The sequence below is a fragment of the Scardinius erythrophthalmus genome (genome assembly GCF_964197995.2).
Source record: "Scardinius erythrophthalmus genome assembly, chromosome: 20".
Lineage (NCBI taxonomy): Eukaryota > Metazoa > Chordata > Actinopteri > Cypriniformes > Leuciscidae > Scardinius > Scardinius erythrophthalmus.
This window is the reverse complement of record NC_138240.1, coordinates 13,957,605-13,970,239: the sequence shown is the minus strand read 5'-3', so window position 1 is coordinate 13,970,239 and position 12,635 is coordinate 13,957,605. Positions and strand designations below refer to the sequence as shown.

Genomic DNA, 12,635 nt, shown 5'->3' with positions numbered 1-12,635 from the left:
GACTCCCTCTGTCATGTGTTATGACCTGGGGGTCGGCAGCTGTCAATCAGAGCTTCGGCTTCAGCTGGCCATCAAACTGCTGGACAGAGGGAGTGGAAGAGAGAGAAAGAGCCCTCAGAGGAAAATCCATCCTCTTTATATGGGATCATCTCTCTGCATGCAGGGCACATAATTGAATTACTGCCCCTTCCCCTCCACATATTCCCGTGCAAACCTGTAGGCTGCTGAAATGATAAAGACCATCCACACATGATCAGAGTGTGTGAATCAGATTGTTAACAGCACAGAGGTTTCCCTGTTTAAACACAACGGTATTGTTGAAATCCTAATCTCTGTAAACCAACCCTTCAAACTGCAGAATGCCCCAAATCTCTCCATCTGTCCATCATTTCCATTGGCGTATATAGTTCATGGAGTGCAGTGACACTGAAAAACTGTTATTTGGATTCTTTCTCATAACAGATAAAAAAAACTAATTGGCGTCTGAAAAAAAAAATGATTCCTTGAATTTAATAAAAAAAATTATGGTAAGTGGTTGCACACAATTGATTTTAGCTACATTTAAACAAATGCATTAAGTTGAACTTAATCAATTTTAGTTCAACTTAATGCATTAGTTTAAATGTAGCTAAAATCAATTGTGTGCAACCACTTACCATAAAAAAAATTGATTAAATTGAACAAATCATTTTTTTCTATAGGTCCAGCATTGTGTGAATTGAAGGTCTCAGAAGGGTCACATCCAACTCTCAGCTCTGAACTGGATAAAAAAGAAAGAGGGAGAAAGGGGGAAAGAGAGAGCGTGGGCCACAGACTGGACTGATTTCCTGTGTGGGGTCATGCCAGGGACAGGTTCAGCTGCCCCAGGTTCAGGAAACAAGAGTGGCCACAAAGCCACAGCAAGCGGAGGAGCGAGGGTCAGGCGTTTGATGACTTACCAGAAATCCAAAGAGCTGCTGGAGATTTACAGCACGGCCAGAAATTGGTGTTTCCTCCTGATCTATAACCTGCAGAGTTTTGGTGGCTGGAGTTTAGGTTATCAGGGTCTTTTAATGAAGGACGGATGCTGTTAACCTCATTTTTTCTATGGGAAAACCTTCAGAATGGAATAGTGTTGTTCATATCTTTGCTTTTTGTGATCTAACTTTTTTTTTTGTCAGGATTCAGTCAGTTCTATTTATTGGACACACAAATCATATTCAGTTCAAGAGGAGACTCATTTGTATGCAAGAATTACATGTCTACATATTTATCTGTGCTCTAAAATGGCCGCTGATCTGTTTGATCGAGAAGGGGGGTGCATTCGTTTTTTCTCTCTATTGCCGGTTGTGATTTGAATGAGATCAGCAAGCTATTGAAGTAGAGGAGAGCATCAGCTGTTAGTCTGCTTTCCTGCATATACAAATGATATGGCTGTGGTTGTGCACACGCCAACTCTGTCAACGCCAAAATTAAGAGCACTGGTTGCTGAGGCCATCTAGCCAACTCGTTGAAGTTGAAACGTGTCTTCTGGCTGTACTGGGTATTTTTTTTATTTCAAGAACACGCCATCACCTCCGGCTAGATTGAAATGTTCTCTATAGCCATTTAAACCTGTGCCAGAATCACAAAACCTGGCTGAGGCTACTGGATCACACACAAAGAGAAGTGTTCAGGGTGCACTGCATAGTACAATATTCACATTAACAAAGTGGAGTTTGGGGCTAGTTGTCACACTTTTACTTCAGTGAATATTTCTCAGATTAGGTTTATTTTTGAAAGTCAAATATAGGCACAATCCTTCAAGTCTGGGCTTTAAATATATATTTAACATTTACACTATTATTGCCCAAGGAAAAAAAAATGCAGTTAAATGTACAAAAGTTGACCTTTTTTGACAACATGCCACAATCGTAGGGCATATTGTCACACCTGTTTAAATATAATATATAAAAATGTGGCACCCAACAAGACATTTATGATTTTTTTTTTTTGTGTCCTGACTCTGTCTGAATTCATGCAAGTATAATGTATTTTGGTTTCACTTTATTTTGATGGTCCCTTTAAAACATTCTGGTATTGCACCTAACTCTCATTAGTATTAGTAGAGTATTAGTAGGGTTAGGGTTAGATTAAGTTGACATGTAGTTGCAAAGTTACTTATAGTCAATAGAGTGTCTGTTGGAGGAGCATCAAAATAAAGAGTTAGCAGATATTAAGCAGATATTCCACTAATATTCTAATGAGAGTTAGTTGACATGTAGTTGCAAAGTTACTAGGCCTAGTTCACATAATGTTCAAAAGGGACCATCAAAATAAAGTGTTACCAGAATTTTGTGTTCACTTGTTGTTTACCAATGTTATAAAAAGGACACTATTGGAATTAGTCTGAAGAGTATAATAATTATTCTAATTTAAAAATATTTTAACTGTTTAACACTAAAAAACAAATGTTTCGACTCCAAACCCTTTGACGCTCTTGTGACAACCTGCCCCAGACTCCCCAATATGTATGATTTATGTTTAAATAATTACACGCATGAGTTTTTAGAATGCATTATCTCTGTTCCTCCAACTTTCTGCAGTCCTCTCCCGCACGCGTGTATTTAATCATGTTCGCTGTATACATGGCTGTATCATTTCATAGACAGGATGTAGTGGTCATTCTACTCAGAGGGTCTCCAGTTTTCGCCCATTTCCAGAGCTCCCACAACATAATCCAAGTCATGTCCTCTATTAATTGGGTTACAAACATGCCCCTGCAACCACGAGCGGCAGGCCGGTCATGTCCTTTTGATTAACTTCTGCTCGGTAATTAACGGGGCTCCTGATGCCTTTTATGATCACTATGAAAGACGGCGTTTTTACTCTCTCTCTTTTTCATCTTCATCTCGTCTGTGCACGGCTAAATGTGTTTGCTCAAGGCCTCCCTCAATTTTTTTTTCTGTTCTACTTATTTGTAACAAATATATTTAGGCCTACTCTCTCTCTGCCGATTACAAATTAGCACATGTACTTTTTTATACACAAACTTCATATATATATATATATATATATATATATATATATATATATATATATATATATATATATATATATATATATATATATATATAACAGAAGGTTATGCAACAGAATAACAGAAAATAAGGTGTACTAGGCCTAGGTTTGAAAAAGAATACGACGTCAGTGACATACAAGTGAATCAATATTTAATTAAAATTGTACATTTTAAAAGACTATGCAGTTTGCAGTGCAACAAAACAACTTGTCAGAGGAAGTGATATGATCTCTTCCGTATAGCTTATTCCCAAAGTATGTTAGCTTGGTGAATTCATCGTCGAATGAAACGGTTCTTATGTGGGCTGATCGAAGCAAATGGACTTGATGTTTACACACTTGTCCGTCTGGTTGGCTCCATGCGGCTTTGATAACCAAAAAAAAAAAAAAAACGGTTAGACATCCTGGAAAGCAGCACAAGCCACTTTAAGTGCTCTATGTTTAGAGATCTATTGCAGAGATTTGAGCTGCCACGTCAATATCAACAGTTTTGAATTTCTTCGATCTCTGGATGTCCAAACTGAAGCAACTCCACGTGGAAGGTGATTCTTTCTTTCTTTCTTTCTTTCTTTCTTTCTTTCTTTCTTTCTTTCTTTCTTTCTTTCTTTCTTTCTTTCTTTCTTTCTTTCTTTCTTTCTTTCTTTCTTTCTTTCTTTCTTTCTTTCTTTCTTTCTTTCTATGGATTAATTTGGTGGACAGTCTGCAGTTTGCAGTAGCCTATTATTCCTCAAGATTTTGCAACACATTCACTTGAAACTTAAAAGGACAAAATTAGTAAAACACCAACTTTTCTGCTGGGTTGGAGAAGTTGGATTTGTAAAAACCACAGATCGAGCAGAAAAAAATAATGGATGCAGCAGACTTTCATTTTAATAACCCTATAGTACAGCAAACCCATACAAAAAAAAAAAAAAAAAAAAAGATGCAAGAACTTAGTGACATTTTCCTAATGCCTATTCTTTCTAGGAGTAAAGTTGAAGCTCTGTGCTTTTGCGATGATAGAAGTAGAAAGAAGTGAGTTGATCACATTGATGAATTTTATCAACGATTGAACATTTTCTAATAAAGATGCAACTGGATCCGCGTTTTAAACTTTATTATTATTATTATTATTATTATTATTATTACATTAGTGATGCATTAACCCTGCTTTATATCATCTTGTTAGTATATGAATAGGCTATGTTTTATCTGGCGGTGTCAACATCTCGCTGTTTTCTATAAATACATTTGCTGTTTTCTGTTAAACTACAGCCTTTGAAATGTTTCACAGATTTTGGGATATCAAACGTAGCCAAAGAATTTTTTTTCTGTCTGAAATTCTACATGTCACAAATCTCAATCAGTCTATTAATTTTACTGGCCCTGTTTCACAAGGTTGTTTCGTTCTGTAAATCCAATTACAATGATTTGTTTGTAGCTACTTAAGACCTCGTTCATAAGTCATCGTCTCGATGATAAAAAAACGATGAGGCCTGTATTATAGGCCTATTTTGTCCATAGCATATAGCCTAAAAACATAATGGCATTTCAGAAGCAGATAGCTATTTGTGTGGTCATATCCGTAAATGCAAAATATCTTAATTTTGTCATCGATCCTTTATGTAGATGCCATAAATCATAATTAAATTCATTCAGGGCATTTTTATAGCCAGTGCGCGTTCACTTGGCTGATCCCTGCTTTGATTGAGTTATGACAGTGACCGGCAGCGTCACGCGTAAAATGTTCCTGGACCGAAACTCATCAAATCTGGATTAACTTGGGGGTGATTTAAAGTTATAAGGGCTCAATTGGTCACAATTACTCGATTTAGTCACATTGTCCTATCTCTCATAACAAATTTGTTTTATAACTGAAAATGTTTTGGAGGTAGGCTAAATGGTTAATTGACAGGAGCCGCACGTGATTGATTTCTGGGCGTATTGAATCAGATCGCCGTCTCACTCCCTCCCAATTCACGGGTCTTTGTTTCTGATCCTCTAAATCCCACCCACTTGAAATGAAGAGGTGGAAAAAAATCCCCTATTCGCTCGCTACACTAACGTGTCCCCTGTTAATAGCAACCTAGTCCACTATTTGCGCTCTCGTGCTCGGGACGAGGTGATGGAGACTGAGAGTTGTTTGTCTTTCTCCTCGCCTCCAAACAGGATCACGCCGGAGAATTCACCCGTTTTGGAGCATAATTCCGGCTCTTTCTTTCAGTGTGACGACCTTCAAAAGTCTCCACATCTTCCTCTAGCGCATCGACATGAGTTTTTTATGGGACGCTACGCTGACGGCGGCTCCGCGAACTTTACGCACGGCGTCAGCACAACTCCTCGCGCCTCGCCTGGAAAGCATACCAAGTTTTTGGAGAATATGAATCAGGACCAAAAACCTTCGATCACCGAGAAGAACTCGTCATTTTATGAGACGAATTCCGACGGTAAGTGACTGCTGTTTTGGTAGTTTGTAATATAGCCTACCAAACGCTATAATAATAATAATAATAAAAATAATTCTCAATTAAAGTTTAAAAAAACTTTTTCAAAAACTCCGTCTGAAAGTCCCCATCTCGAAACAACCAAGATGATTATGCTACGTGACAAACCATTAATGTTTTTAACTGACCCATAATTTGTTAAAAGTTTATGGCAATTGGATTTTTCTTTTTCTTTTTTATTATTACTATTATTATTTCATTTTCCCTTAAAAAGATATCAGATCTAATAAGTTTATCTGTGATGATTAGAGATAGATTGGGCCTATTTTAATATTTACTTAAATTTTTCATTAGTCTTTTCGGTCAATCAGTGGGCCTATTTATAAGCAGCATTTTTGAAATGGTATAGGCCAAATGTCATTACTAATGTAATTATTATATTATTATAAATTAGCTAGTTCTAAATGTAGGCCTAATAATTATAAAAATAGGCAATACAGATCTCAATAACCAAACAGTAAATACGTAACATTAATAAGGCTATTAAGAAAAATACCAACATCTTGAAGACAATACACTTATAAAAATAAAGTTTCTTTAAAACTTTAGGTTCAACAAAGAAGCATTAAAAACCCCTTTGGCCGTGTGGGGGTTTTACTTTTTTTTTTTTTTTTTTTTTTGGAGAAATGAAAAAAGTTGATGTTTGGATCTTCAGGTCAGTGTATTCGTTGATATTTTCATAGAAGGTTCTCTAAATAACTACAAAATAATAAATATATTTTTTATTTATTATTATTATTATTATTATTATTTTATTTAGGCTATTTTGCTACACTTAAAATACTTATGTTAGGCTTTAAAAAAATTTAATTACCTTTTTCAAATTGTATAATTGATCTCAAATTGCCTAACTATTGATATTTTATTATTTTGTAGGAAAAAAAAAGATTGACCCTAAATAAGATTTATTTATTTTATTTTATTTTATTTGAACAGCTGAATGATTTCTTCAGGTTGTAGAATTATGTATTTTAGATTAAATTCAGGCCTGTACAGGCCAATATCCATGGCGCGTTTCGTCCTCAGACTTTTCCATATTATGATAAAAAATAAAACATTTATAAAGTTTTAGATTACTGATAGTTATTTTAACTGGAGGTTGACTAACCCTCGAAGCGATTTAACGTTTTCTTCCCTTACCGGACTGGAACGATTTATTTCAACCACAAGTCCCAATTTATATAGCAGGCCTAAAATATTGCGATGTGAAGGCCTAATGCTCGGAAACAATATTTATTCAGATTACAGCATTAAAAACTGGATTTGTCTGCCCAGTTTTGAGGCCTGTCTCGTTTGCTTATATATTGCATATAAAGACGAACATTGATTTTCTTTGGAATATCAGATTGTAGGAACTAGGATGCTTGAGGATTCTAAATTCGTTTAATTTATGAACGATATTGTTGATACCATTTTACATAAGTCAACAAGCAGTTATTTCTGAAATAACTTATTTGTTTTAAGATCACAGATTTGTTCAGCCAGCAGGCTATCTTTAGCCCTTTAATTGGGAACCATATACCTTATGGGGGGGTGGGGGTATATACCCTAAATATAGCCTGGATTTGATTAGTCAGAAGGAACTAGTTTTGAAGGCAACACTGTTATAATACCAGGTCAAAAGAACATTTCAAAGGTTGTCTTTTGGCTTACAGTATAAGGAACAGAAAAAAATGCAGGGCTGTTTCCAATATGACTGGAGTTCTGGGAATAACTTGTTTTTGATACATCATTGCACTTACTTTATTATACAGGCCTATTCACATAAATACTATTTTGTCATTTTTACAATAATTTATTTATCAGGCTTTTGAAGGTCAGTAGACATATTGGGATATATTTATCCCAAATAAAAATGAAAATGGATAAAAATTTGCATAGACTACATTACAGAACCGTACAGTATAACAGTTCTTGACAGTTCTATTCTTAAAACTGAATTTATTTGAGTTCCTAAACTATTTTAAGAGATCAAATATAATGCACTCTTTTATGTAGCTCTGTAAATGACTTCCTCTGTTTTGGTTAGAATTCAATTATGAAGAATAATTCATTTCTGCTACTTGTAATCACTGAGCAAAGAGACACATTGAGCAGTAAAGCAAACTGCCTGAGGATATTTTATGACCCAAGGTCAGATGTTTTGAATATCTAGAAAAATTATAAGTTCACTCTAATTCAGATGGAGTAGAGTTCTTGAGAGGAAACCGAACAGCATTATTATCAAACAATATTATGAGTTGAACTATATAGATGTGCCTTTTAATATAATAGTTTTTTATGTATGTGTATGTATGTATCTTATTTATTAACCTACATTTTATAGAGCCATCATTTTGTCATTTTATTGAACTATGATCATGGTTTAAACATTATCTCTCGATTCTATGCCTCCGTTCAGGCAACTATGAGAAATTGCACAAATATATCTGAAAACATGAATCCAGCTACATCACTGAGGCATGTTTTATTTCCTTTTCAGTAAAAATTGGGAATACAAATATTGCATTACAGTTTTTCTCAACGTCTCACTATTTTGGAAAGTAGTCATGAAAGAAAACAGCCTTCTAAAGCTAAAGCTCTATGGTTTATTCCTTTTAAAACAGCTCTTCCCATCCTTAATATTCTCTTGAGAAAAGCAAACACGTCCTGTTTGAATGATGTTTATTATTATAGTGATTTTAACGGATCTTTTTTTGTTGTTGTTGTCTATAAAATTCTTCGACTTCTTACAAACTTTTAATCTGTCACATCATAACAGTGGATTTTGTAATGACATGCTTTTTTATTGTATTATTCAAGCAAGCATACCAGCTAGCAAAAATTGCAGCATTCACTCTAAACTCAAGCCATTCAATATCAAGTTTCAAGCTAATCAAAACAGTAAGCTCTACCGACAGTGTGTTTTATTATCCCTTTTAAAGTATGTGGAATACTCAAAAACAGACAGAACATTTAAAGGAGAACATTTTGTCTTTACGAGGTTGGTTAAATAGTCTACTATTTATTATAAAAAGCAGAGATATTTTTGATTTTATGTGCCGGTTGCACACCATTATTTCAATAAGCACTGTTGAGCTTGCACAGTTTACAGTAGCATATACAGTGATTGCTATTAATTTATCACATATCAACAATGTGTTTTTAGCAAAAGTTATATTTAGGGAATATATTAAAATGAAAGCCTGCATTTTAATTTGTATTTTTTTTTTAGATATATAGATACTGCATTATAATTGTGTTTGCCGTTTAATTAAAACTCACATTGACATACTTTTTTGGTTAGTCTAATGTCGCTTAGCCATGCCAGACAGCTAGCTATATCACATGATGAAATATTCAGGCTATACATAACAATTTAAAATGTCCTTAACAGCAGTTGAGGAGACAAAAAAAGCACTGTACTTACTCAGAAACTGATGTTTAATTAGCCTGCACAGTATTATGTTAGAGACTAAATGGTCACTGATTTGCATTTAACTTGCCTGTTTGTAACTCCGCAGGAGAGAAAACCCTACCCAAGACCCTTGGCTATCCTGCATTAAATTCAGAGTGCTGTGGAAAACTGAAAGAGCCGTCCCACGAACTAACTGGAGACTCCATCGCTGACTCCATCGACCTTTCAGGCAAGAACAAGAAGCGGCGAAACCGGACAACTTTCAGCACCTTTCAACTGGAGGAGCTGGAGAAGGTCTTTCAGAAGACGCATTACCCAGATGTGTATGCTAGGGAACAGCTGGCACTGAGAACGGAGCTTACAGAGGCCAGAGTGCAGGTGTGTTGGACTCCACCTCCTGGGACGGGTTGTTAGCTATGCATGTAAGAGGAATGCAAGATTAAATAAAACTGGTTTATATTAAAACAATCATGATACACTCAAAAATGTAGGGTCCTTATGCTCACCAAGGCTGCATTTACTTAATCAAAAATACATTAAAAACAGTAATGCTTTGAAATATTATTACAATTTAAAACAACAATCAATATATTTTAAAATATAACTTATTTGTGTAATGTCAAAGCTGAATTTTCAGCATCATTACTCCAGTCTTCAGATTCACATGATCTTTCAGAAATCATTCTAATATGCCGATATGGTGCTTAAGAAACATTTCTTCTTATTAGCAAGGTTGAAAACAGTTGTTGTTCTTCTTAATATTATTGTGATAATCATGATACTTTTTTTCAGAGTTCTTTGATGAAAAGAAAGTTCAGAAGAACAGCATTTATTTGAAATAGAAAGCTGTTGTAACATTGTCAAAGGCTTTACTGTCAGTTTTGATTAATGTATCCTTTCTGAAAAAAGTATACATTTTTTCAAAGTAAACTTTTTAACTGTAATTGATTCATATGGATACTCTGTTGAAAATGAATTGATACAATTGTGATTTAAAGAGTTAGTTCACCCAAAAATGAAAATTCTGTCAGTAATTACTCACCCTCACGTTGTTCCAACCCTGTAAGATCTTCGGAACACAAATTAACATATTTTTGATGAAATCTGAGAGCTGGCTCACTCCTTCACAGGCCGCTACGTAATTTATATCTGCCGGCCCAGAAAAGTTAGTAAAGACATCGTTAAAATAGTCCAAGTGACGTAACAGTGGCTCAACCTTAAGTTTATCAAGCGACGAAAATACTTTTTGTGCGCAAAAATAACGACTATTAATTTTCTTGTGTGTGGGCCTCTGAGTGAGTTCACGTGTAACAGCGCAACGCTTCTGGGTTGTACGTCAGAACGTAGGCTCACTATTGGCCAGCATCACACGCATCACACACATGACCAGCGTCGGCCAATAGTGAGCCTACGTTCTGAGATGTACAGCCCAGAAGCGCTGCGCTGTTACACTATGTCAACAGCTTAGGAGAAAGACATGGAAGAGAAGAGATGGTTGAATAAAGTCGTTATTTTTGTGCACAAAAAGTATTCACGTCGCTTGATAAACTTAAGGTTGAGCCACTGTAGTCACTTGGACTATTTTAACAATGTCTTCACTAACTTTTCTGGGCTGGCAGATATAAATGACCTTGCAGCCTATGAAGGAGTGAGCCAGCTCTCAGATTTCATCAAAAATATCTTAATTGGTCTTCCGAAGATGAATGAAAGTCTTACGAGGGTGAGTAATTACTGACAGAATTTTCATTTTTGGGTGAACTATCCCTTTAAGAAAAGATCTATACATTTTACATGAGACATAGGTGTTTCATTCAGACAGGGCCTATACTTAAGCTTCACCTTCAGCCAATCAACCAAAACCTTAAATGAATAAATGAGTTCTTTCCCCCAGGTGTGGTTCCAAAACAGACGGGCCAAATGGAGAAAAAGAGAGCGCTACGGGAAGATGCAAGAGGTGCGAAACCACTTTGCTGCTACATACGATATCTCCCTTCTCCCTCGCTCCGACACATACCAGGTACACACACGAATATACAAACACAGAAGACACACAGAGCTTGAGAACAAGTATTTCAACACACACTGGGGAGCTGCTTTGGTTTGGCTGCGGGGATGTAGTGAAAATTGTAACAAATTATATTTGTTGCCAAAAACACTGATTGAATTTAGTTTTAGGGGCCATTTACACAAGTTTTTATTGCAAAGGGAAAAGAATACACATCTGTTTATGACATTTGTCACTTTTACAGCTTTACCGGCTTACAATTATATTCATTAATCAGGAAAAGCAAAACTCTCCAGTGACTCAAGTTCTTTATAAAACACCTCAATGTATCTCTTTAAGTTATCCTCAGTTTCAACACAGAAACTATTTAAAAAGAAGGGGGAATTAGTCACATTACTCATAAAAAAGAATAAATAAAGTAATGATAATAAATAAAGAAATAAAATGTTAATTCTATATCAAAAAAGTATTTGGTTCAATAGGAGTTGTATACTCAATCCATCTGGACCAAAAATCAACCAATAAATCCTTCTGAAAATTCACACAAAATTTAATATATTGAAAAAAAATTTTTTTAAACCAATCCATTACTGTTCTGGAGGGTTAGGTTTATAACAGCTTCTAGTTTTTCTAAACATGTATTTGTTCCTCCTTTCCCTGGAAACCATTGACACACTGCCCAAGTAAAGCCCTAAACTGAAATCAATTGAAGTGCCTCGAATCTTTTCTAATACAGTGCATATCTTTCCAAAAACTTCATGTGAAAGTTGTTGTATGGCATCCTGATAACCACATTGTTTCATTGTTTCAGATAACCATATTAGAATAATTCACTAATGTATTGTTTGTGTTTTTCTATTTAATGTCCACATAGATGCAAAATACCCTATGGCCAAGCAGTGCGGGAACGGGAGGTGTAGGCGGAGCGGCCAGTGGTTGTGTTCTGGGCACGGAAAACATGGCGTCATCCTGCATGACCCCTTATCCCCATCCTCATGGCAACTTACCCGGGCTTATGGGTATGTCTGCATCTGCAGGCCATCCTCATCATCATCATCATCATCATCACCCAACCCACCATCCTAGTATAAACGGGATATACTCACTCCATGGCTTCCCAGGAAGCCTAGGGGCCCATTCCTATGAGCCCGGACCGGAGTCTGAATACAAGGCCTCAGGTCTGGTGGCCCTGCGCATGAAAACCAAAGACCCCGGGAGCCTGTTATCCTGGCCGACATGACCGTGCAGCTGCAATCGCGATTGCGATGACATCACTGAGCCAACAAACATTTAGCATGCCTGCACATACCGGCATGTTAGTGTTACTCAGAAACACACAACTGAAAGACACTATTTTTAAACGCTCAATGTACACATTTCTTTTTTGCAGGCTTCTAGATGTTTTCACGGCAAACCAGCTTGTGCCCGGACTCTTTGTGTTGATCTCTTTCCCTATGGAAGCGTCTCATTTGTTTGTGTGATTTTGTTGAAACTCAATGAGCCATAATGGGCTTTGCACACAACTTGCCTAACTAAAATTCTTTCTGGGATACTAAAATTGTAAAAACTGTGTAATATTAATTACCAAAGAGGATGTGCAACATGTTTATTTAAGTATGTTAATGTTAATCTCATAGTTTCAGTGTATGCAGTGTTTTAGCCCCATTATGTATATATGTAGTCCCAGTCAATAAATGTTTTTACATTTCCC

General features: G+C 36.0%; 1 protein-coding gene across 2 annotated transcripts; it reads left to right on the top strand.

The window, feature by feature from the left end:
• The first annotated feature begins 5,042 nt into the window (after positions 1-5,042).
• alx3 (ALX homeobox 3) lies at positions 5,043-12,635 on the top strand. Of its 2 annotated transcripts, none has more exons than XM_081348784.1 (4): positions 5,043-5,465; positions 9,026-9,297; positions 10,811-10,936; positions 11,799-12,635. In XM_081348784.1, the coding sequence occupies exons 1-4, from the start codon at positions 5,144-5,146 to the stop codon at positions 12,162-12,164; spliced, it is 1,086 nt and encodes a 361-aa protein (XP_081204910.1). In that variant the 5' UTR covers positions 5,043-5,143; the 3' UTR covers positions 12,165-12,635. The 2 variants fall into 2 exon arrangements, with proteins under 2 accessions (XP_081204910.1, XP_081204911.1); XM_081348785.1 differs by having other exon boundaries at positions 5,056-5,465; positions 10,811-10,873.

Excerpts from the sequence above, each read along its gene's own strand:
- alx3 (XM_081348784.1), top strand. The coding sequence starts at position 5,144 with ATGGAGACTGAGAGTTGTTTGTCTTTCTCCTCGCCTCCAAACAGGATC. Across the intron at positions 5,466-9,025 it reads TTATGAGACGAATTCCGACG|GAGAGAAAACCCTACCCAAG; the intron begins GTAAGTGACTGC and ends GTAACTCCGCAG. Across the intron at positions 10,937-11,798 it reads CTCGCTCCGACACATACCAG|ATGCAAAATACCCTATGGCC; the intron begins GTACACACACGA and ends ATGTCCACATAG.